The sequence below is a fragment of the Bactrocera latifrons genome, unplaced genomic scaffold (genome assembly GCF_001853355.1).
Source record: "Bactrocera latifrons isolate USDA-ARS-PBARC rearing strain unplaced genomic scaffold, ASM185335v1 scaffold_136, whole genome shotgun sequence".
Classification (NCBI taxonomy): domain Eukaryota; kingdom Metazoa; phylum Arthropoda; class Insecta; order Diptera; family Tephritidae; genus Bactrocera; species Bactrocera latifrons.
The window spans coordinates 115045-141468 of record NW_017534808.1 but is presented as its reverse complement, the minus strand read 5'-3'; the positions used below and the strand labels follow the sequence as shown (position 1 = coordinate 141468).

The 26424-nt window shown below is 34.1% G+C and overlaps 2 protein-coding genes across 3 annotated transcripts in view; both read right to left on the bottom strand.

Annotated features, from left to right (window-relative positions):
* Window positions 1-1310: 1310 nt before the first annotated feature.
* LOC108965189 (estradiol 17-beta-dehydrogenase 11) lies at window positions 1311-11576 on the bottom strand. The gene is made up of 6 exons (XM_018927420.1): window positions 11551-11576; window positions 3274-3606; window positions 3036-3213; window positions 1934-2074; window positions 1802-1843; window positions 1311-1721 (listed from the first exon to the last, which is right to left on the bottom strand). Exons 1-6 carry the CDS (start codon window positions 11574-11576, stop codon window positions 1461-1463), a joined length of 981 nt encoding a protein of 326 aa, XP_018782965.1. The 3' UTR covers window positions 1311-1460.
* A 7505-nt stretch (window positions 11577-19081) lies between these two features.
* Window positions 19082-26424, bottom strand: part of LOC108965169 (EF-hand calcium-binding domain-containing protein 1-like) — a 10980-nt gene continuing 3637 nt past the window's right edge. For both annotated transcript variants that reach the window (XM_018927388.1, XM_018927387.1), the window contains exons 2-5: window positions 23189-23561; window positions 19874-19997; window positions 19374-19733; window positions 19082-19220 (exon numbers count right to left, since the gene is read on the bottom strand). In XM_018927388.1, coding sequence (XP_018782933.1) covers window positions 19101-19220; window positions 19374-19733; window positions 19874-19997; window positions 23189-23561 — 977 coding nt within the window. In that variant the 3' untranslated portion in view covers window positions 19082-19100. The remainder of the gene's footprint in view (window positions 19221-19373; window positions 19734-19873; window positions 19998-23188; window positions 23562-26424) is intronic.

The following is a 26424-nucleotide window of genomic DNA, read 5'->3' as shown; positions in this document are numbered from 1 at the left end:
TGAACCTGCTACGTTCTTGACAAAACGAAATGTTTCTGTAACCAACCAACTTCTTTTAAATATATATGATATACATGTGTACAAACAAACTTTCCAGGCGCTTTGGTTTCCTGCGTTTTATTCAGCAATTGTTGTCTTAAGCTGAATAAGTGATTGAAATCAAGCATACGAAAAAATTCGTATGAAGTTGAAGTTTTAAATGTATCACATTCCTACCTTAAATGAAGTTAAAGCCCAAGTATCACATTTCAAAGAACTGCCGACTTGTGGTGAATTTCAACATCATTCAAAGCAACGTTTAAATTATAGATCTCTGATGGAATTAAGACTCTGGAATTAACAATAATCGTGCGTGAATGACCATCAAGCGCTTCGTACGTTCGAAGAATTGGCCCAATACGAAATGTGAACAATTTCTACAAAAAAAATTTTGTTTGGCAATGCAGCTCACCTTAGGTTTGGACCTTGGGAGTGCTGATAAATCACAAGCCATTATTGAATCACCCTTAAATGCTCAAAAAGTCACTGTTTGGTGGGCTCTATGAGTGAATCATTGGTCCATATTTCTTCAAAAATTAAGCTGGCCATAATGTACAGTCAATGGAGAACGATATAGAGATATGAATAAGCATTTTTGTGGCTGAATTGGAAGATGTCGATGTGGGTTCCAACAAGACGACCCCACGTGTTATTCACCCAACAAAGCAGTCTATTTATTGAATTAGGAATTTGGTGAACGCTTTATCTTGCGTCATGCATGAAGGGGAACAGACTTCATACGAACAAAAGCTTGTTTAAGTGTTTTGAGCAATGATTAAGAATTGTACTAAATAATTATAGTACTTGAACCCTTCTGTTAACATATCTTTATTTATTGAATATGGTTGTTCAAGGCAGAACTTTAAGTTTATTTAAAACTAAGCGAGCTGATGGTTATATTTGAGGCTGTTCAGTGATATGTTGCTCATTCCATTTTAAGTGGGTTCGAATATAGGACTATACTGTAGCAAGTCATTAGCTAATGAAGTTGGATAATTAGGGTTGATTTAAGGTTCGTAGTTCTTTTTGCTGTCCTCTACTTCTCTCTTTACCTTAAGAAAAGCTTGAAATTGATGATAATTTTTTATAAGAATATATAATTAATATTTCGATTTCACTGGGGAAGAGGAAACATGAATACTACTGCTGCCACAAAAACATAAACACAATTTTTTTATTTTATTTTTTGTTTGTTTTATTTTTCTCTCGCACTCGAATACAATTTAAAAAAGTATTAAAAAAAATTATGTATAGATGTACATATATATTTATGATACATATATACTAAGTACAGCGTTACTTAAAGGTCTATATTTTTGGTATTTTATGAAGAAAAACAAAATGGCATATAAATGCGGCCTAACGATACACTTTTGTTATGAAAAATCACTTATCACTTATAGAATTTCCAACATCCTCCTTCATTTATCTGAGTCAACACCCACATCGAGGAAGCTATCAATTAAACGCATAGCATTACGTGGCAGCAAACGTCCAATTTTCTCCAAATACAAATAATCACGTGGAATACTGGCGTGCTCTAGGCTGGTGCGTTGTGCCCGAATGATACTCGCTGCTGCGTCTGTGGGCTTGACCAGTTTGAACAGACTGGGGAAGCGGTAGCGTGGACGCTTGCAGAGACCGGTATCGACCATGTATGGATAGATGGTGGTAAATTTGATCTGAAAATATGAATTGACGAAGAGAATTTATACAACATTATGAAAATAAATTAATTGTGAATGGAAATGTAAGTACTCACATTATTCTGTGGGTTCTTGTGTCGCAATTCTTCGCTCAGCGCCTGAAAGTAGATCAAAATTAAAAGCGTGGCTTATTAGCTGTACTTCTTTGGCGAAATAAGCTCGATAATGGCTAGTATTTTATTACTTACCTCCATTAGACCGCGCACAGCGAATTTTGTACCGCAATATGGCACTAAGTTGGGTAGTCCGAAGAGACCAGCACACGATGACAAAGCGACAAAGTGTCCTTCATTGCGGGCCAACATTTCTGGGAGAAAGGCTTGAATGATCTGAAAGAAAAAGTAAAAAATGTATATTTATAAAGGTATATAAATTTATATCTCTCTTCTTGTTATTGTAGTAGTGAATATTTCTGAGGTTGTGGGCATCCGAGTTGAATGTTCTTGGTCGGAAATCCTGACTGTTGTGAGAACGGCGGTGGCTACAGACGGAGTCACTTTCGTATTATGCATATTTGTAGAAGGTTCTACATGCTTTAAGCTTTCACCTAACAATGGTTTGTTTATAAGAAGCCCCGACTTAGCTTGAATTAAATCATCTTTCTTTTTACCATAATGGAAAAGCTGGTCTACAAACGGCATGAAACGGTCGATAATCGAACTTTCTTCTACTCTATAAGCAGTCGAACTACATATAAAAAACGCAGTGATCGTTTTTTTTCAGATCTTGAAAAATATTCGGCGAAAGTTTGAAACTTTTTCGAACGTTTATTCTAAAAGATTTTTACTTTTATGACGAATATTCATCATTAAGAAGGAAAGATAGCAACGTTGTAGGCAATATTATAAGAAATCAGTTAAATAACACCCTTATGGGTCCAAGGGAAAACTAAGAAGCATGTAAAGTTACAGAGCAGAAAGAACACAACTGATTTATACCATCTACTCGTCACCAATCCAACGACGTTTTCGTAGAAACCTCCAGTGCCCCGGGATATTCAAGAGTATACAACAAACCTACTAGATGTCTAACTTCATATTTTCGGAATATATTTACTATGGGCACTGTAAAAACTCAAACTTCTATATATCTGGTATTCTACACTAAAAATCGATAGGTCTTTAGAAAATCACGTCTGCAGAAAATTTCAATTAAATTAAAGAAAGTTGGACGGAAGAAAAACTCAAAAATCGTTTTAAATTCGCCTTTAAGAACAGTTCAACAGTTTTGGAGCCTATCTTTTCCACTTGAACTTCTTTATATGATATATACTCTTATATATTTACTCACCCAAAAGTGCGCCAGCACATTAATCTCGTACATAGTTCTAATCTCAGTTTCGGTGTGTTCAAGCATTGGATGGCAGGGCATAATACCAGCATTATTTACAACAATATTGATAAAGCCATGCTCTTTCTTGACCTTTTCAGCCAAGGCGTTGATCGCATCGCGTTTCGTTACATCGCACCTTTATGAGGCATTTGTATCTAAATAAGCGCAATTYATATATAAACAATACTAAACTCACGTATAAGCGTACGCCTCCCCACCGTAAGCCTTGATGTCCTTGACTGTCTGCTGATTGGCTTCCTCATTCACATCCCAGCAGATAAGCTTAGCGCCAAGTGCGCTGTACTGCAGGGCGAGCTCTTTGCCAATGCCATGTCCGGTGCCTGTGATAAGTACAGTTTGACCTTTGACATCAATCTCTTGTGGCACAAATGTCTTAACTACCGACTCGATTATCGCAACCCAGAATTTAAACATCAACAGCGCTATGTCTAACACCAAGATCACTATATTGTAAATATCAATGTTGTTTTTATTGTTATTGCTGTTTGTGCTGCCGGCGCTGTTGGCGCTGTGAGGAAAATCAAGAAAACGATTTACTGTAATCACTTTGTATCAAAATAATGTGTTTAAGTAATTAAGAGACATAATAGAAATGTGTTTGAAAAGTGAATATGTAAATAAGAGTAAAAATTATGTAAATAACAAAGTATTTATGGCATTAAGCTGACTTTGATCAGCCACATATTAGTTGTTAATTTACATAGCAGACAATGTATTAACTTAAAACAAAAAGCAAGGTTATCGGTTGTGCTTTAAAATTGTAAATTTTAGTTAGAATAATTCTTATTCGTATCAATTATTACGATAAGATTTTTTGATATGCCAGAAAAGGCTTAACATTTTTAGAAAATAAACTTAAAACTAACGTAAATAATATTAAAAAACCTCCAAAGAGCTTCCTACAGACTTTGATTGATACATAATGTTTTACTAGTATATCATTAACAGCTTTGTTTTTTTTTTACGTTGCCAAAGCTTAAACTGTTGACCTTTGTATAAGAAGTAGTGCTAATTGAAGTTATTCCCCGTGTTAATGTTAAAATAAAAAAACAAAACGATTTAAATTTTTTCCCCCTATTTCGTTTATAACAAAACACTAAAATGTTTAATGAATACTTCTGTAATGTTTTTGAGTTACAGCCTTCTAGAGGGTATTCACTCAGTTTACTAATTTAACTCCATTATTTTATCTATATACACGTTTTTTCAAAACTTCAGTTTTCTAATATGTTTTATAGCATACTATGTTCCTATACAATAATTAGTTTTTGATGGGATAAAAACCGAGTTTTTGTAGGTCAAAAAGGACCTAAAACGAACACTCTGCGTGAAATCCATTTTTTTAAACGCTGGCATTTAGTAAATTTTTATTTTTGTTTTGACAGACAATATCATCTAGACAGAATTTTTTTTCGATTTCAACCAAGGAGAAGGTCAATTAAGCAGGAGATATTATGAGTAGTTCGAAAATTACTTTAATTTTTTTTCTTCAGCATTTACTGTGTATTCTTAATATACATATGTATGCCAGCATATACATATATACATACTATATTATGAAACAATTGATGCCAAACTTTTTTTTTTTTTCATTTAACATTTTTTCATAATTTTTATAAATTTCCAAAAGTTGCTTGTTTTTAGGTTGTCACACTAGCCGTGCCTCTTATGGAGTTAGGGCATTTGGCTATTCAACACGTTGGTACTCTTCTAAATATATGTACATATAATAATATTATATATAATATATAATAATATTGTTTGTAAAGAATAGAAGGACTTTTTAATTGAAAATTTTGTGTGGAACCCATTCGCCGACATCTATGCCAAATGTGTCATCAAAATAATCATTATCGTTTAGTGTACGTTTGTGTTTTTGAAGTACATAATATACACTCGGCGATTTTTACGATGAGTGAAATTATTCAACAAAAAAGTTCCATTCGCGAGCAAGTTTTTTTGATTGGTACAAATTATACAAAAAGGGTCGAGAACGCGTTGACGACGAACCACGTCCAGGACGGCCAGCAACATCAATTGATGATCAACACGTCAATAAAAAATGGAATTGTTGCTTTAAGATTCGTCGATTAAGAAATAAATATCTTACTGACATCGTTTGAATATCGGAAGAATCAGTGGAAAACATTTTGAAAGATCATTTGGGTCTAAGAAAAGTGAAATCACGATTGGTTCTAAAATCACTCAAATATTTCGAAAAACAGCGTTGCATTAACGTCTGCCAGGATGTTATGAAACGTATTATTACTAGCGATGAGGCCGAATATCGTTATATAGTATGTTAATTATGTTGACTGTTTTTTTCGATTATCGAGGCGTAGTGCACTTCGAATTCCTTGCGACCGGCTATCAACAAAGAAGGTTATTTGTAAAACTAGGCCGGAATTATGAGCCAGCAACTTTTGGTTTTTGCACTACGATAATACACCGTCTCACACTGAATTGATTCTCTGTAAGTTTTTCGCCAAATGTTCAACCAATTTCGTGCCACAACATTCGCCTGATTTAGCTCCATGGGACTTCTAGCTATTCAACAAACTCTGACCGCTCCGGGGAAACCGTTTTGAGTTAATTGAAGGCATCAAACGTGACACGCTTTGAAAGCTATTCTGGACATTGCGTTGAACAACTGCTTTGAGTATTGGACAAAACGTTGGCACAAGTGTTTTGAGGCCAAGCATATTACTTTAAGAGGGATGATACAATTTTGGAGAATAAATTAATAATTTTAAAATTATGAATAAAGTCTTACTATTTTTTGTTCATAATAGTATATGGTATATGGCAAGTAGGCTGTATCTTTTCTAACCTAATAAGCGTAACTAAGTCAAATGTGTTATAGTATAAAGTCTATTAGGAAATGAACATTAATCGTTAATCGCATTAAAAGCCAATGAAAAATTTTTTTGTTTTATAATAAATGTGAATAAACAAAGTAATCCCAGTTCTCATAGAATTTACAAATTTCTGTAAATAAATAGTTTTTGCCTATTATTTGCCGACAACTGTTGCTTGTCTTTAATAGGAGATGAACTAGCGTTTAGCAAATAAGCGTCCGTTAATCCGTTTTGCATCTGTAAGTAGGAAATGTGAAGCTTTTGGCATATATATAGCCGATAAAATATATTAAATTAATAAATATATTTTTTTTGTATCTCAGAATCATCACAAATTTTATTTCTGGTTATTTAAGCAAGTTCATTTATCAGACAACCACTTATTAGATCAGTTAATGTACATATAATTATTTACAAACAATTCGTAATCAAGTAATTTCTGTTAAACTACTTTTTCCTCATATTACAATTTTATAAAAAAAAATCAAAGGCTTTGCTCAGTGACATGCAAAAAAAATTGTTTTAAAAGTAATTAAAATTTAAGACTGATAATATTTACATGTTGTCATTTAAGAGCTAACAGCTTTTTATTGTTGTTGTAAAACTGACGAGCTTTTTTTTAATTTTAGATTTATATGTTTTAATCATACACGGAATCATTTACTATTAACCTTTAGCTTTCGTTATTAAATCGAGTCAATTAACTTGTTTTACTTCAAAATTGCCAAGTGGTGCGGTTCATTGAGCTCGCGACTGACTCATTTAAAGCAAACACAAAATATGAAAAATGATACAATAATTATTTTTAAACATATTACATTTGTAGCTTCTGTGGTGTACTTACTATATAAACCTAGATATAAATTTAACCCTTTTTAATTAGTTTTGTTTTTTGTTCAACCTAACTCACTCAGTGTTAAGGCTAACTGTCCCAATATGAAAACATAGTAGAAGAACGATATTTTTTGAAAAATGTAAGGCAGGCAGCTTTAGTCAACATCAACGTTGCAATGCTGCTTTGGCAGACCGTGCGTGGTGTGTTCAAAAAATAACGGGAATATCAAAATGAAAATTTCACGGGTTTGGAAGGTTAGTTAGGTTATTAAGAAAAGACATATCTATTCTTAGTCGATATTAATGCTGCCATGTTGTGTCGGCATAACTGATCTCGACTTGGAAAATTGTATTCAACAGCAAAATGTAATAGAGTATCTGAGTAAAAAAATATTGGACTGGAATTGTAATCTTGCTTCGCTCCCATTTAAATTCGTATCAAGTAAATATATACGCGAATAAGAGACCGCTCTTTTGGTAACAGCGAAATATCTAAGCGGACTGACAACATTATGCATAGGGGTGTATGAAGAATTACTTTGTCACCAAAGTGTGAACCCAAAGCTTAAAAAATTTACAAAGAAGATACATAATGAACCAGTTATCATCATATTTCCGGGTATTTCGCGGCAGCATAAGGCTTCTATTACGGGTTTCAACTCAACCACATTTTGGTTGAAGTTCCGAAATTGTTATTAGAATCAGAACATGAATTTGAGTGATAAATTGCTCAAACGATCTTCATGAAATTTTACACAGGTCTTGGAGATACAATACTTAAAGATTTGGTTGACGGTTTGGTTGATTTTTTTCGATTATAACTGCTTGAAAAAAATTCGCAAAAATTTCAATGAAATTTTAATTCTTTTTTGCAAAAATATCTGCCAAAATTTAAATTTTCAGTTTTTTCCCTTCGTTCAAGTTATATGTTAAGATTTTACCAAAAACACGTATTTTTCACTTCAGATGATCCTTTAAGAAGTTATCGTGCCAACAGGGGGGCGCATATTTTTTCTGAGGAGTCACCGAAAATGTCGTCTCAATGGCCGAGTTTAAAATATTTTTTTTACAAAAATTTCAGAATTTCTTTATTAATGGTGTATGTTTGTAACAATAAAAAATTTTAATAAAATAATTCATTTTTTTATGGGAAAAAAATTGTTAAAAAGGACTGTTCCTTACTCGAGGAACCCATGTAACCACTTAATAATTATTCACCTTTTCATGATCAATAAGTAATCTAAAAAATTAAATTAATTAAAATTTGTTTAGCTGTTTAATTAGCTGTCGAATCTGCCTTTTTTATGTTGGCTACACCAGTGAAACTTCGACTGAAAATAGTCGAAATTTGTATAACCATAGGTGTGTTAATCTGAAGATGTATTGTTTCAACTTCAACTCAACTGAATGTAGCTGAAAATCGTAATAGTGCTATAAATCAAACAACTGTATTTAGCATGAATATTTCTAATTTAAATAAGTATGTTTATAGACATAAATTAAATTTATTAGCTATATTAGCAATAATTTGGACTGGTAAACATATAAGTATATAGTATAGTATAAGTGGTTCTACTTGTATGTGGATTTATGCATGCTAGTTTGCGCCTGCGTACTGCGTATACAAACGTACATCACATACAACTCATGTTGCTACTGCTCCGGTTCATCAAACAGCAACAATTTCGTTTCGTATTATTAGTTATAAAATAAAAGTGATAAACGTAATAATGGGTAATTGCAAACTGTATGCTAAAAGGGAAGGGGTTTCCAATGTCAATGCTAGTGATTAGTGTTTTGTTAGATAACTGTAATTTCGCGCTAAAATCGCATTGAACTTGAGCTAAAGACTAGATTAATATGTAAGCAATTGTAGGCATTGGACGCGGCAAGTGAAGGCTATGCGTGGATCTAATTACAAGTTATCGATATGTAATTACTTAGAAGCACATACAAATAAGTTATACATATGTGCCGTAAGTACGTACTTCTATGTATATGTATAACGCAATAAATACTTCGGTAATTATTACAAAAATTAGTATGTTCAAATGAAAGCTTTACGCAAAAGTAGATTAAGTTTATATAGGTTATATAATAATAACTGTTCAGTGGAGTACAAAATATAATATTTTTTAGCTGATTATTTTGTATCCCTATAAGCTTTTTCGGTCTAATTGCTCACATTCTTATAGCAATTGAGCACTTTGTGCATTCTATTTTACCACCAAAGCTGATACCAAAAATCTACTCGCTGTAACTGATAAGAAACTGTACACCTCCCATCAAAATCTCTCAAATGTCACGACTTCTGAACTCAGAAATGCAATTCCCTATATATATTCTCGTATGAAAACCATTATTATTAGCGATAAGATGTTCATATCAGCTCTGATAGTCGTTGAGCCTTAACACTTCATAATTGTTCACTATGTAGTAAATATAACACAGTTATAATGAGCAATAGCTGATTTGAAATAGATATATAATTTGTATGTATATTGTATGCGATATACACTCTTAGTTTGTATATATGTATTATATATCTATCTATATCTATATCTACATATTTTTATTTTCCTAGGTATTCATTTGTTTTATTTTTTTCACTCTCGTATAATAAGCTTTCCCTTTTTGCTCTTATCAGTAGTGATAGTGTTTTTAGGAATTGAAACAAAGAGACTGAATAAAATGTAATTTATGATGGGGTGGAGTAGATAATTTTAAGCTTAAGTTATTTGTCGATTTCGACTTTGAGCTTAATAAATAAATTCAGGCTAAGTGTCTATACAATGTTAGTCTTACTGATTATCTGACAACACAGTTGCTAGTAATCAATCTAATAAATTGATAGGATTTAGGAACATAAAGCCTTTTTATGCTTGTGTGCATATGTAGCTCAAAGGTTCTTTCATAATTTATGAAATATCGGTTAAATCTCGATGGCTAGATTGATAAAAATTTAAGGTATTAAGTCAAGCAAATATTTCAAAATGTTTATTTAGAGGAAGGGCCCTCATTTTATTCATATTTAGCAAGTACATAAATTGTTATTAGAAAGAGGTTGTTTCTTAATTTTATTAATTAAGATTTCTATACATTTATTGATAGAAGCGGCATAAAGTCAACAGGAAGTTAGAAAATATTTATTTTAGGTATATTTTTAGAAAATATTGACCACATTTTACTCATTTTTGGCACAAGAGCATGCTATCAGCACAAAAATATGCTACCTGAATTTCAAAACTAGATCTCATACATTGGCTGATATCTTCTTTTTATTTTCTATTGCATATGCTATTGCAAAAATTCGGTAAAAAATCAGCCAAATGAATTTGCTGTCTGGGCCCATGAAAAGTTATTTTATGATTTCGGAATTTTTTGAACGTTAAATTTAATTCCTTGAGAGCGCTATTTGTGCAAAGTTTTATTCTGCAAACTTCATTTATATTTGATTTGAATACTTTCAAGTGAAATAATCAGACTGAAGTTAAAAGATTGTTCTATGAGAAGTTTTGGCGTGAAGGTCATCGAATTTCACCCAATTTCGGAGTAAATAATAGTCAAGTAGTTCGTAGTTAGTAGTATAGGTCTTCATCTAAAGGTGAGTACCACACCCATTGTCCAATTTTTATATCACCTTGGTGAACATAGGAAAACACGACTGGCGTATATATGTTAGCTACACGCAATACTCTAAACGTGGCTCGAAAATGGAGAATGAAGTTCGTGCGGGAATATGCTGTCCAGAGTTAGGCATAAGGCAACCTTTTAAGTTGCCGGACCACTGCCGTATATTCCAAGCTGAAGTCTTTGCTACTGTAAAAGCCGGGGAGCTGACCTCGCTCCTGCAAGCAATTCCAGAGTCAACATCTACGTAGACAGACAAGCAGCAATCAAGGCAGTGAACTCGTACCACATATCTGCCAGAAGTATTTTGGAAAGCAGAACAGCAGTGGAAAACGTTGGCAGAAGTAAGCAACTTCACTTCTACTGAGCATCGAGGGCAACGAAATAGTGGACGAGATTGCCAAGAATAGTGTGCGACTAACATCCGTAAACGTGATAAAGTAATGTGCAAAACGGTAGATCGCAAGTACACAAAATTCTTATTGACACTGAATAGAGGAGACTGTAGGAACAACGTTATCGTTATATGGGGAGTGGGCGTGGTTATCATCTGATTTAATCAATTTCCGCAATGTATAAAAAAGTTCTGTAGATCTTCTCCTCAGTAAGTTACGTCCATTTATCCGAAAGGGTTTGGAAAATATATATGTTAAGCCATTTACGCGATGGGGTCACGCACACTCTTACAAAATGTTTATCATACAGATGTCCTTTGCTACTGTGATCTCTTGATTTCACTCGCAATTTAAATCGTTTTGTCAGCCTGATCATTTATATATATATATAACTCCATACCTATCTCGATTAGTATCGCCTATAATACAAATAACCGTTAGATAAACAAAACTACTACACTCTGTTGCAACATGTAATATACTTGAACTAATTTGACGCACTCCACTGCACACCCACGCATACATATTTGTGTATTTTGAATTAATAATTTATTAATCACGGCTTTAACCACAATTTGCAACTGTTTGGATTCTCGAGTTCTTTGTTTTAACATTATAATTTCTTATACAGTACTCATACCACTGGAATACGTTACTGGTCACTGGCGTTAATAATACTCATACGCCCTGGATACTATGCCACAAAAAACCAAATACACACACACGTTCACTCACCTAACAGAATTCGACGGTTGCACCATTTTAAATGCACAAATTGTAATTACAAATTATAGTTCGAACGTCAGGGATAATACAAAACTGCGTGTCCTTCTTATATGTTTGCGCTTTCACTGGATGAGAGCAATAATAAACCGTAACCGGCCGATTCAGAATTCCAACTGAAAATCTAGAAATGCGCGCACCGCTCACACACACCAAATTAAAGCCACAAACGCCACATTTTTATCTATATATGCAGTTGAGTTGTGCTCAAGCAGTGGCCGTTCGCAGCGCTGTCGGCGTGGCTGTCGCGTCGTTCTACAATCACATAACTCACTGTCAGCGTATAGTTAGAATAAGTCAGACATTATGCATTGCTGGCCAGCACTTTGTCGCTATAAAAATTTATTTATTTCTGTGTGTGTGTGTGCAGACGAGGCAGCGCTGCCGGCGTGTTGCGCGCACTGTCAGAGAAACAAAGCAAAAACTATTTAAAATTTAAATGTTTTATGTGCGCACATATGTACATAGTACATATATATATTTGTGTGCTATTTAGCTCGCATAGACGATACTCGTACTCTACTTTTAGCTTTTCGTCTCGCGGTGTTTTCTAATCGAAACGCACAAGTTTACTGGTTGCTGATAAAGCCGGCAACAAACCGATAGGGCTACAGCAGATGCGTGTCTGCATATATGTAACGGTATATGAAATATTTCCATTTTGTCACATAAATGTTTTAATAAGTAAAATTATATGCTGAAATAATTTCGCCGGTTGGTAAAGATTTCGCCTCATGCATTGATTGACGATCGGAAAGACACGTAGGCGCAGAGATAAGCATTTCGAACTTTATATTTGTTGACGCTAGTAAGTTGCAGTGCACTTTGTGTACAAATATTTGAAATATTATCATCAACATTTCAATAATTTTTAGGGTGCTTCTTTCTTGATGACTCATTAGTAAAATTGTACTTTGTATACAAACGATCATGCCACTGAAGTAGCTTTTTGAGGCTTATCACCAATTTTGAAATGGTTTCAAAGAGCTATAACTCTATAGAAACAGATTAATACATACTAACTTACCTGTGGAGATGAACTTTAAAGCACGCACGCAAAAAGGGAAGACATGTTTTACAAATCTTTAAGGTTACTTAACAGAAAAGTAAGACACAAATGATAATATTAAATTAAATATTATTCCATAGAGTGGATGATCGGCTGAGGAATGATTAATAATTTTAGAAAGAGAAAGGAACTCGACTTTTTACGAGATGTATCAATATACTCGTAATAACGTTAGTCTAGCACTTTAATATGAACCTGAGAAAATAGCGGTAGTTCTTCGAGTGAAATCGTGCTTTGGAACGAATAAGTGCCGTAAGTTGCCAAAACACCATGAGACTATAAAATTTTGCAGCAAATAAACTATTTTTAACATAAAATTTTATTACACACAAAATAAGTTCCGATTGAAGCAGGTATTAAGAAGAAATTTTAGGAACTTTCTATCTAAAAGTCTCAAAATAATGTATGAGATGAAACAATTACCTGCATTATGTGGCAAATTTGCTCGAAAGATTAGTTGAAAAAATGTATCATAGATAAGAATTAATTAAATATATGTACTTGACAGATGCCCTTCGGAGCTCATTAAAGCTGAAGCGTCGTCATATGTATAATAATATACTCGATTATAACTATATGCATTCTTAAAATATTAGAATATTTTATTTGTTACCTGACCTAGTTCTTTGTTTAAAATTAAGGGCCATATTATTTCTACATCGTAGTGAAAATTTATATAAGAAGCTTCTTGATAACAAAACTTTGCATACGTAGTTTGCCTTTTATATTTCGGGATTCGAGAGCCAAAACAAATTTTAAACATCGACAGTCGCTTTTTAGTTTTTCAAGATATTCTTCATTAAGATCTAGAGAACCAATTTTCGAAGCAAATTTCCGCACTCAGATTGAATTGTCGAAAAACGTTGACTTTGTTTATTTTTTACGGACGGAACATTAAGATCTATAGAACCAATTTTCGAAGCAAATTTCCGCACTCAGATTGAATTGTCGAAAAACTTTGACTTTGTTTATTTTTTACGGACGGGACTAAAAAGAAGTCATTCGGTACCAAGTTAGAACTATAAGGTGCACGACTCATCAAACAAATGTTCAAGAACGCAATTCTTTCAGGCGATGAAAGACAACTGACAAACAAATGGTTGTGTGCCACTCAGAATGTACTGTTCTGCGTTTTTTTAATGATTCGGCTGGATATTGAAACACCCATATGGTCGCCTGCTATTTACACACACCGGGTCACATATGCGCAAATCCACATTTTGTCACCGGTCACAAAGTCACAGACGTATTTCGAATGAGCTCTTTTGGAGCAATCGACAAATTGTGTGGGATCCACCGTGAACAAGTTTTTTTTATAGTCATGTTCATGCCATATTGAATGTATGCTAGTACTGTTAATGCCCATAGTTGTCTCAATCTCACGATAGGTCACATGACGATCTGGCATCTGGTTTTTGCACAGCGGAATCAGCGGATCACGGAACAACAACTGATTTTGGAAGACGTTTGCAAAATTCGTTTTGTAGTGCTCTATGACCTCGATTGGATTCACCATACCATCGATAAATACTGGTTGCTTATTAAGCTCCATCGTCAAAAATGGATTGAAGTTCATCTATGCACTCTTGATGATTTAATCCACATCGATACTTGTAAAATATAATCGCACGTAAATTATTTAATTCCATTTTTTGGTCGTGAAGAATATTTTGGGTTACTGTAAACCACGAAAATAACGCCCGTATGTCAAATCGTTCTGAGTACGCATACCATAAAAAATGTCAAACTTTACGATAAAAAGTGAGGTTAACAGCTGATGAAGTGAAAAGAAATGTTAATGTAAATAAAATAAATATTAATGTTTGGTTCTAAGGAAAATTTGGAAAAATAATTTTTTATGAAATGGCAACTGAGTAAAAAAATTTGTGTACCCCTTTTTTGGTTTCAAAATTTCCACTTTTGACTGTTTCCAAATTTAAAAACAAAATAAAAATTTTGTCATATGAATAGAGTAAAAGACTCTTTAAGGGGCTGTAACTGTAGAAGTTAAAATTTTCAAAAAAAAATCAATTTTTTATTTTATTTTCTTAATGTACACATATACAAGAACACACACATAAAATTAATATCATATTGTTCCGGCCGAAATTTTGGTCGAAAATCGATTTTTTAGAAATGGTCATTTTGTCAACAAATTTTTCTTTGCTTATTCATTCGATTTGCGTTATTAAATTTAATATTATTTTAACGGAATCTGTGTGGGTTTTTAATTTCAGGTAATCCAATAATTTGGAGATATTGTTGTCACCGCAAAAAGTCTTTTTTGAAAAAAGCTCTTGGAGATCAGCAAAAGCTTTTACGTATCTCCGAAAATTAATTGAGTTTTGAAAAATTCTCTTGTAGACATATTCTTGAGTAGTTACAGTTTATAGCGAACGCCTATATTCCATAGAATATTAGTAACATAATTGAATAGCGAACACCAAAAACACTTTTTTAATGACATTAAACGGGCTGCATCACCATTAAATAGCAAGCAATATAAATAGTTTACCGCACATGTTACACACAAGCGCAACAATAAACATATAGTCTTACATATATGTAAATATATGGTAACTGACACGCTGTTCGTGCCTTATTTTTTTTCTAAATTGAATCTGGTTTGATGCAGCAACAAATCATTCGGTTTTCTTCTTTGTTTTTGTTTTATAACTTTTTCGTCGTTGTTGTTGGATAAAAAACAATTGGCCAGTAATCCAAGCGTTCAAAGTCCCTTTCGTTGCTCATTCTAGGTACACATACACACATATAACGGCGAAATTAATTCCGAAACAAATTGATGTGACGTTTATTTTGATTGTTTTGATGAATATGATGATGATCAGGAAAAACAAAAACAGCAATAACAATAAGGCAGCGAAACTATGACATAAAATTTACTTTCGCAATCGACGGCGACACCTCAAGCTATACTTATGAGCGCCTAGAGAATGTTCAAGTGCACAAATTTGTTGTCACAAATGATCAGATGGATGGGTGGGTGTGTATATTTATATGTCTTTGGAAGTAAAACAGTACTTTTTTTTTGTATATATGTATAGATATCTGTATATTAATGCGTCTAGGTATGCAAAACAGTGTTTGATGTATGATAATTTGTTCTAAATAATTCAAAGGTAGGTGCATGAACCTGCTACATTTGATTCACAAAGTTACATATGAACAAAAAAGTTATTTATTTGCATATATATATGTATTACTACGTACGCATATACGCAGGTACACGTGCCCACTGAAATCATGTATTTGCAAAGTGGCAATAATTTCAATTTCCATTTACATTCACATTTTAATAAAGCCATAAAAAAAAGATAAAAACAAATAATTCATGCTTGCCGCTTTGTTGTGCTAGTACTCTTACATAAATTACATATATATGTGTGTAAAGTGTATATGTATCACCGTGTTTGTACCGCACACCCTGACGTGTTGATCTGCGAACTGTTGATCTCCGTTGAGTGCGCCACTTTGTTCACATGTAGCAATAACTAGTTGATTATTTATACTGCTGTTGTTTTGTGTTGTTGTTTGTTGTTGGCTGGCCCCGCTGAAACACACGCTTATTACCTTGCATGACGCATGCAACATGCTGCCTTTCGTCGGGGTTGGATGAGTATGCATAACTATTAATGACACTGGTGAACCATTTGGCTACTGGCAACCTTTTTGGCGTTTGGCAGTTTGGTTGCTTAAAGTAGGCTCAGATTTAATGAGTTTTTTCTTAACAATAGCTCTGAAATATAATATTCAACAATTTGCATTGTGATACACAAAGAGCTTGCTCGATATTTTTAAAGTTCGGAAATTTACTTAATAAAATAAACATAACTTTTGAACTCATTTCACAACATTTTTCAAATAAACATTTACTTGTGGATAGAAATATTCTGCTAAAAAGTTTTTCAATAGGGATGATATGATTTGAAAGTTTAGTTTAGGGCATTTTTTATTTTTTTAGTCTTTAATATTTTCTCATCATATTCAGTAATATTTGCAATTTCACTAGTTAAAGAGTAACGTTTACAAATCATTCAAATTTATTATCAAAATTCGTTTTCCACTATTTAATCCAACAAAATAATCTTCTCCATCGAGTCTCACTTTCATCTGAGTGGTGCAAAAGCTATGATTTTGAATGGCCTCAAAGAAGTTGTGATTTAACACAACATTTTAGTTTCCTTAAAAGCTAGTGTGTTTTTTTTTTTGGTTTTTGAAAAGAAATCATATCACTCTTAAGCAGTAATCCATGCCAATATTTCGTGACGATACGACGTCAAATGCGAAACTTTCCCATGCAAGCATTTGATTCCGATCATTCGGTTTGTATGGCAGCTATATGCTATAGTTAACCGATCTAAACAATTTCTTCGAAGATTACATTGTTGATTTAGAAAATAATCTGTGTCAACTTTTGTGAAAATACATTGTGAAATGTGAAAGTTTTCCATACAAGAACTTGATACCTATCGTTCACTTTGTATGACAGCTATATGATATGGTGGCCCGATATCGGCAGTTCCGACAAATGAGCAGCTTCTTGAAGATAAAATGACGTTTGCAAAATTTCAAAACGATATCTTAAAAACTGAGGGATTAGTTCGTATATATACAGACAGACAGACAGACGGACCGACAAACGGACATGGCTAAATCGACTCAGCTCGATATACTGATCATTTATATACGAGGTGTGTTCAAAAAGTATGGCGAATTTTGTGTTTTTTTCAAAAATTATTTATTTATTCATGAATATCTATTTTGTCCCCTTCAAAGTAATCCCCATGAGATATTATACACTTGTGCCAACGGTTTTTCCAATCTTCGAAGCACTTCAAAAAATCATTTTTTTTATCTTCTCCTTTCTTCCGTCTTTATCTCGTTAAGAGAAGCGTAACGTCGTCCTTTCATGGGCCTCTTCAGTTTAAGGAACAAGAAAAAGTCACAGGGGGCAGATCTGGGGAATACGGTGGCTGCGGCATCATTAGTGTGTTGTTTTTGGCCAAAAAGTCGCGCACAAGCAACGATGTGTGAGCAGGGGCGTTATCGTGGTGCAAAAGCCAATTTTTGTCACATCTTCTCGGCCTTCTRAGTACCACCGATAAACGTTGCTTCGGTACAAGGTAGCTTCTCCGTATGCCACAGTCAACATTCGGAATGCATCCGCGCACTTAATTTCGTTTTTCACACAAAATTTGATACCGGTTCTTTGATCCATTTTTTTTGAATAGGTAGAAATCGAAGGCGATCCAAAACACGTGCAAGCAAAGCAGCTGTCAACAATTAAATGAACATTCAAAATGGCCGAGCTTGTCGGCATAAGTGAGAGACATGAGTACCAACATAACGCCACAAAAAATTCGAAATTCGAATATACGTAACCCGGTGAACACACCTCGTATATACTTTATAGGGTCTCCGACCCTGTCCAGGGTATAATAATTACGCTAAAATGCTCGTGATTTAATTCAAGGGTTTGGCGGCAATGTATATTTGAAATTTCGTTTGAACTCTTTATAACATCAAAAATGTCGACAAAATTGCCAGTTTCCAGATTGCAATGCTAGTGTTGAAAAATCCCGAAACATAAAAATCAACCTACGTGGTCTGAACTGAAATTTTTTTTCCCTGTTTTTGCTAAGGTTTCTTTTCACCAAGTTTAACCTAAGCTATAGAGAAAAAAACCTGCAGACTGCTTGAGCTGTGATGAAGTGAAATCAAGTTGGTGACTTTTCAAAATTTCATGACGCTCCAAAGCTTGTTAGGATAGATCTGAGATCATTTGGGCTGTATCTCCACAAGGGATAATGCTGTGTCTTAATTGATTCCCCGTAACCGAGCAAGCCGAGTGCACACCACATCACATGCATGGAAATTGAAACTATCTCCCTCCCTTTTGGAAAAAGTCATACAAATTTTTCTAATAAAGTGAACTTTACCTGTCACATTATGCCTCTTTGCTTATAGTGGTATTTTAAGTTTGTCACGAAGTTCGTAATACGTAGAAGGATATGTCCTAAACCCTATAAATATATAAATAAAATATCAGCCATTATCAGAATAATGATCTAAGCCGATATAATCATGTTCGGCTCTCCATCTGACGATATATGTGCGAAAAGTAGTGCTTAAGTTTTTGAGATATCTGGAATTTTCTCCCCAAGAAGCTATTCATTTGTCGGAACCGCTGATATCGCTCATCTATGGCATATAGCTACCAGACAAACTGAACGATCGGCATCAAGGTCTTGTATAGGACACTTGTGTACTTTACGAGACATCTGCAAGAACTTTGACATTTTCTACGTTCTCTAACCATAGTAATAGTCTAAGCTAATATTTTGTTTACAGTACATATATTGTTAAATATTTTAATGTATTTAAACAAGTTTAAAACAGTAGAACTGGAAATTTATATTTGTAATGTTGAAAAGAATGAAACAGTGGCCGTCTCAGATGGTAAGCATTGCCCAAAGGCTTGCAACAGCAAGGGTTCGGCCTCTAGAGTACTCATAAAATCTTCTATGGAAACCTAAAAACCAGAAAACTATTATAACTTTTTTTATTATTTAATACAAACATATTTCGAAATAAGCTTTTAACACAAACATAAAATGGAGTATATAAAAAACATAAAATTTTTTTTAATAAGTTGACAGTATTGGTACTTTTTAGTATAAATTACCTTGCCATCTTTATCCAAGTCGAATTTTTTCAGCACAATCTCTACCAAATCCTTAACACCCTCATCAGGATCTTCGTCTTGCGGTTGTTTGATAAGACAATTACGCAACAATGTAAACATCTCGTCCTTCGTGATGAATCCATCACTATTCAAATCGTAAATGCGAAAGCAAAAGTTTGCGCGCTCGGCTAATGAGCCACGTAGGAATATCGACAAGCCGGTTAACCAACCCTCCAAACGTAATGGTAGGCCCACGTGTGCGCGATCCCAACAACAAAATAAGCGTTCCATGAGAATTTCTTCGGTTACAATATCGAATGTGCTGTGCAGCAGTTCGCGGAACACAACGCGATCAATTCCCTGTGGGTATTGAGGATAAGTAAATGAGAATACATAAAATAAAGTATATTTACTGTAATTATTGAATTCAAAATTTAATAAGTTCAATGCATTAAATTAATGTTTTAGTATATTTCTAATCATTTTGCGTATATTTTTACCTCCACTGTTGCATGCGGTTTTACTATTGCCGCACTGGAGCTACCGGTGGCTAATGCTTTTGCTGAATATTGACAATTTGATATGAGTTTTCGATAGATTCGACACAAAGCGTCGATCTCAGCTCTGAAAGTAATTAAATAAAAATATAATAATAATTCAATAGAGATTTATCAAAATATTTGTAGGTAAAATAACAAATCAGATTGGTTTCAATAAAGTCCATCGAAGGTTTTTTGGTAAAATATCCGTACAGAAGTTGCTTATACGCCACGTAACATCAATTGAAAGCACAGTCTTTCTATTATAAAGAAACATTTATTTTGTATATAACTGACCTTGAAAATAATTTAAAATAAAATAAAATAAATAGTAAAAAAAGAAATAATATCTATTTATGGTCGAGTCAAATCGGAAAAAGCAACAAGTTTAAGTTTAGTTGAAATATTGCAAAAACGTAAATAATGGCTACTACACCATGCAAATTAATTATAAAAACATGATTTTCCCGATTTTTAAGATATACAGAAAAATTTTATTAGATATTATTTAAATGGCTTAAATTAAAAACTTTTTTAGAAACACTAACTTTGTGCAAATTAAATTAGAGGGTAATTTTATTTTAAATTTTCAGTTATTTTAAAAAGGTATATGGGTGTCATTATTTTTTATAATTTATTCTAGACGTCGTCACATGGCGTTTATTAGCGAATGGTTAGATTAGGTTAGTCTGATAGGCCAATAAGGCACGCATAGGCAAGTTTTGGTTAATTCCGATTCCAGACGGATTTCAGTTGCTAGGTCCATGAGCAGTAGTTATGGTTTAGGATATCTGCGTTGACGCGAATTTAAACAGACTCTGCGGCCTCACTGTCAATAAATTCTTCGGTGTATCATACAACGTAGTCTTTCCAAGTGCACAAGAGATGCTCCATTGTTTTCCTGGTGCCCTGTCACAGGCATTTCCTGCAGTCTTCTCGAGCTGTCAACTCCATTGTATTCCGTCATGTACCCACAGTCTTATATAGTTGGTGTTAATTTTTTGCTATTCATTGATCATGCAGCCCCTTAATTATTTAACATCTTTAAAGAGGCAACCACAGCGGAAGACTTTTATATTTAGCATGGACCAAAAGTTCTCTACTATATTCAAAACTGAGCTTATAGCTGATCAGCCAAGAATGGAAATACGTTTGGATTTCGAAAGCTCTTTAGTCTTCTGCGATTCATATACAACTGCGGTATGCTGCTGATAAATGAATTCAAGATCGACAAAACCTTCGGCGAAAGTCACCAGAACTTGATCCAACAACTAAACATAATACTCTGAGTCCATTTTGGTAGAAATCAAGTATAATGCAGATGTGCTTCAATAATTTAAACCTTCAAAGTTTCATCTTTTTGGAATTTTCTTGGGAGATAATTTAGCTTTTCATTATTTGTCGTAAATTAAATTTTTTCGAAAAAAAAAATTTTTTTCCATTCTCTATTCCAAAATCTCCTATCAGTATGGGTTCTTTCTGCTCGTTCGTTTTTTCCATAGCAAACACCCAATTTAATAAAATTATCTACGACTCATGCAGATTTGTTGAAACGCTTGGACATTTCGCGGTTAAAAGACCACTCATTTTGTTACAATTGAATTTTTTTTCTGCAACTGTCACTTGTGTTTCACACGACATTCTACCAAAATAAAAATAAAAAAACATAAAAAAGCTCTTAAACTAAAAAATATAAAAAATCTGCGAACTTCCCTTTGCTCAATTTTATCCACTTGTTTACACAGACACTTTGATTTTTCAATTAAAAGACTATTATTGCCTCTACAAATATTTCTTACTGCCGCAAAATAAAATAACAGTATTTATCTGTTATCTTCGATAAACCACAACAAAATAGTCCAATGAAAATACGATTTCTTTCGCTTAAGTATTAAAAAAAACCAAGTTCCAAGTTATTTTTAAATAATTGGCGTTCGCTTCTATAGAAACGCTAACACAAAGTTAAATACTTTAAATTAGAATAGCAAACCGTTGCCTTCTGATCTAATTTTTATCTAAAAAAAATTCTAAATAATCTGTTGTATGTGTGTGTAAATGCTATAGTTATCCGATCTGGGGATACCGACATATAAGGTAAGTTCAGCCTTTTAAATGGCTTCTACGTCTGCCTAACGCTTTCCTTTCATGGGCAAACGCATTTTTTCGAAAAGGAGCAAATCGCATGGTGCCATATCAAGTGAATACGAGGAATGGTTAATGGTTAAAATGGGATTCTTGGTCAAATAATCGTCCTTCGAATGTTGGATTCTGAGCAATTTTTGGTAGCCAGTCCATTTATGAGGAACAAACCATGCACACACCTTTCATAAGCTCAAATGTTCGGTAAAAATGCGATAAATCGATATTTTGGAGATGTCCAATTCTATTTCCATGAATTTCATTGATAATTTCGCCTGATTTTGATGATTTCACGCACAGTTTTGATGGAATTTTCGGTGATCACGGATTTTGATTGGCCCACATGTTGATCGTCAGTTATGTCCTCACGACCACTTTCAAAACTTGAAACCACTCATGCACTCTGCTACGGGATAGGCAATTATCGCCATTAAACTTGTTTCATCAATTGAAAAGTTTCGGTGCAAGTTTTACCAATTTTAAAACAAAATTTAATTCTCTCTTTGTTCGAAGCTCATTTTCGCACCGATAACACAAACATACTGACACTTAAAACGTAATAACTTCACTTCCAATCAATCAAATGTCACTGGCCAATCGATAAAAATAGCAGATTCTAATGCACCAGTCGACATATAGATGGCGCCATCAGGGACGCTAGATTCCTATTTGCTTTGAAACGCACCTTGTATAGCATGATATGATATTTAGAAAAAACTCTTAAACAATTTTTTATAATCCTTACAAGCTAAAATTCGCTTTAATAATCGCTGGCTCGAAAACGGTTTTAGGTCTATAGTTTCTTAATCCAAGTTGTACAACGTGCTATTTTTAAATCGATCAGGCCTAAAATACGTAGCAATTGAACTGCCTGTATATCCGTGTCGGCGAGGCGTATACGTTACTACTTCATCACTAACTAATTGCACTAATTAAAAGTTACTCATACGACATGTAGCACTGATGCTTTTTCTCTTCCTCGTAATAAAGTAAAAAAATATATAAAATAAAAATGTTGTAACAATTACTTCAATATATGTAGTTCTCTCTCTAAAATAACTAAGCTTACAATTTTTTATTTATTCTTCTTATAAATAAATAAGCGTTATACAATAACACTTATGCACTTGCACTCACTTGGTGAACTTTGTCTTTTTCCGTAAATTCTCCAACAATTTCGGATTTATTTTGCCGCTTAACTCGTCCATCTTGCGCTGACGACGTCGCCTATTCGTCTGTTTGGCGCGAATTTGTGCATTGTAGGAGTTGCGTTTGTTGCTCGCCAGAAACGCGGTGATGGTCCTCAGTATACATTTGTTGGTAAGCAATGCTGACTTCTCCTTGCCCGCCGAGACGTCTGACTTGTCCTTAGCCACCGTTTGTGGTGGGCGTGCGCCGTCTGATGGCCCAGTGGTTGGTGTGCGTCGTGCAACACCGTTACTGGTGCAGTTGCCATTGCCATTGCCACCTCCAGCTGCCACCTTCACACCTGAAGCTGTTTTCGTTACCACTGCCGGAGTGAAAAACAACGAAAGGGACAATAAAATAATGGGCTAAAACTAAATTTGTGCATATACTTATGTTGCAAGTGTAAATACGAGTAAAAAAAAGTAATAGAAAAAGTAAGAATCACATAAAAATTCTGAAGTCAACAAAGTAATGTACAACAACGAAACCAAATACCGGCTAAATGCGCGTCAATCATGCAATAATGACAGCAGGCAGCAAAAAACAAATCGAATACAATAACAATCAAAAAAACAGACTCTACCACACGCACACCACCACCCATGCATGCCAGCGGGTATGCATATTTCGAATTTCATATTGTATCACTATTTGCTCTTGATTGATATCTAACTTCCTTTATGGCAGAGTCGCGCCAGCCTACCAATTCCCGCCTAATCAACATACTAGCTGCCGCACAGTCCGTCTACACACCTCCATACACTGATATGTGGATTGTCTGTCTGCCTAACGGTTAAATAAATGCCTAGTACTTAGGAGTCGCTTTGGTCCTGTTTCAAATAGCATACTAATTCATCGCATGAAAACATTTGTATAGCGTGACTATTGAATGGCAGCAGAAGTAAATGATTTTATTAGCTGGTGCTCTCACACCTCTCCGCCAACTGTTGACATGTATTTGTATTGAATGTATGCCATGTGTAGCTCTGTTCTCTCACAGCTAGACAGTGCTTGAATAATGCTATTAATTTCTTGATTCCATACCAAAAAAAAAAAAACAACAAAAAATACCATTTAGCATATCCATATAAAAGTATTTCTATATGTGGTTTTTTGTATGTACACAAACACATATGATGCCTTCGGTGTTCAGAAAGACATATGCTTGCATTATTAGGAAAGTTCGTTTTTACAGAAAAAAAATACTAGTATATATTGGGTAGTTGAAAAAATGTTTTCGTATTTCTATTCAAACTTCAACTTATTTTTTTTATATTTATAACAATAAATAAGATATATGTACAATTTTGGTCGACCACTTTTTGCCACTTTTCCCTAGAGACATTATTACATCAGTATAAATCGAAATTTTCAGAACGAAGGCGAGCGAACCCTTTTTGTGGTACACGACTGATACAGCAATGTCTCCGTTAACTTCACAAATTTCATTGGTTGCTTGCGTGACATTCTTCACATTTTTTAAACAAAGGTTACAAAATATTTAGAATTTCTATTTTATATTCACCTTTTTTTGAACAGCTATAACTTTTATTCAACTACCCTGAATTAGTGGTTAAATGAAGCACAAAATCTCACCTTTCCAATACTACATGGTATGACACTATTTGATTGGTAGCACTGGAGATATATGACTGCAACGGCATATATTGACAAAACACGAAAACATTTTTTCGACTTCCCAATATATATGAAACATTTTTTAATAGTTGCCGAGCAATTTTTATATATTTTTTTTTTAATTTATAATGATTTTAGCATTTTTSAAATCATAAATTTATAACGAAAATATTTTTTATATAAATATGTTTTATAAAATTAAAAAAAAAAAGCTTATGAACAACCTAATGTTCATGCATTTATTCACTCTCAAACTATCATCGACTACCGTGCAGTACCTTCATAAAACTTTACTAATTTCTGGGCGTATACTCCTAACATATTTATACATATGTATGTAACAAACATTCTAATACTTAGTAATGTCTAGTTTTTATGCAAGTCGCTCGCACCACTTTGCTCATATGTTTAAGTGTTTGGTTTCATGCTGTCATAGTTTCGAAACTTCACTAGCAGCCTTAACACCATCGCCTGGTGGCAAGCCTAACACCGTCGCCTGGTGGCAAGCTTAACACGGTGGGCTCAGTAAAACTTTGTCGTTTGCTATTTTTTTTGCGACTGATTTCAACTATATGAGAATAGTGCTATCAAAACTTGGTGTGAACAGCAGTCGGAAGTGGTGTTGTGTTTTGGTAAATGACCTTTTGTCAAATTGGCCCAGGAGTTTGTGAATTAATTAGCGAACTTTAACAATTGATTAAAACACATGAATACTTCTTTGCAAATGTGTTAATGTGTGAGCAATCAGAGACATTGTATGCTATATTTAAACTGAACCGAGGCATTGCTGTTGCATATTGATTTCAATTTGATTTTCTATTTGAAATCAAAGAAAATTAATACTTTATTAGTAAATATATGGATATTAAATAATGCGGAAATATTTTTGCAGTCACATTTTCTATATGATAACGTTTTGATAACAAAATTGAATTCTTCTTCTTCTTGATTGGCGTAGACACCGCTTACGCGATTATAGCCGAGTTAATAACAGCGCGSCAGTCGTTTCTTCTTTTCACTACGTGGCGCCAATTAGATATTCCAGGCGAAGCCAGGTCTTTCTCCACCTGGTGCTTGAAAGGGAGTGGAGGTCTTCCTCTTCCTCTACTTCCCCCGGCGGGTACTGCGTCGAATACTTTCAGAGCTGGAGTGTTTCCGTCCATCCGGACAACATGACCTAGCCAGCGTAGCCGCTGTCTTTTAATTCGCTGAACTATGTCAATGTCGTCGTATATCTCGTATAGCTCATCGTTCCATCGAATGCGATATTCGCCATGGCCAACACGCAAAGGACCATAAATCTTTTGCAGAACTTTTCTCTCGAAAACTCGCAATGTCGACTCGTCAGTTGTTGTCATCGTTCAAGCCTCTGCACCATATAGCAGGACGGGTTGAGTGACTTATAGAGTTTGGTTTTTGTTTGTCGAGAGAGGACTTTGCTTCTCAATTGCCTACTCAGTCCAAAGTAGCACCTGTTGGCAAGAGTTATCCTGCGTTGGATTTCGGGACAAGATAGACAAAATTATCTACAACTTCAAAGCTGTGAC

Excerpts from the sequence above, each read along its gene's own strand:
- LOC108965189 (XM_018927420.1), bottom strand. The coding sequence starts at position 11,576 with ATGGTGCAACCGTCGAATTCTGTTAG. Across the intron at positions 3,214-3,273 it reads GGGGAGGCGTACGCTTATAC|GTGCGATGTAACGAAACGCG; the intron begins GTGAGTTTAGTA and ends TGCCTCATAAAG. Across the intron at positions 1,722-1,801 it reads ACAAGAACCCACAGAATAAT|ATCAAATTTACCACCATCTA; the intron begins GTGAGTACTTAC and ends TCATATTTTCAG.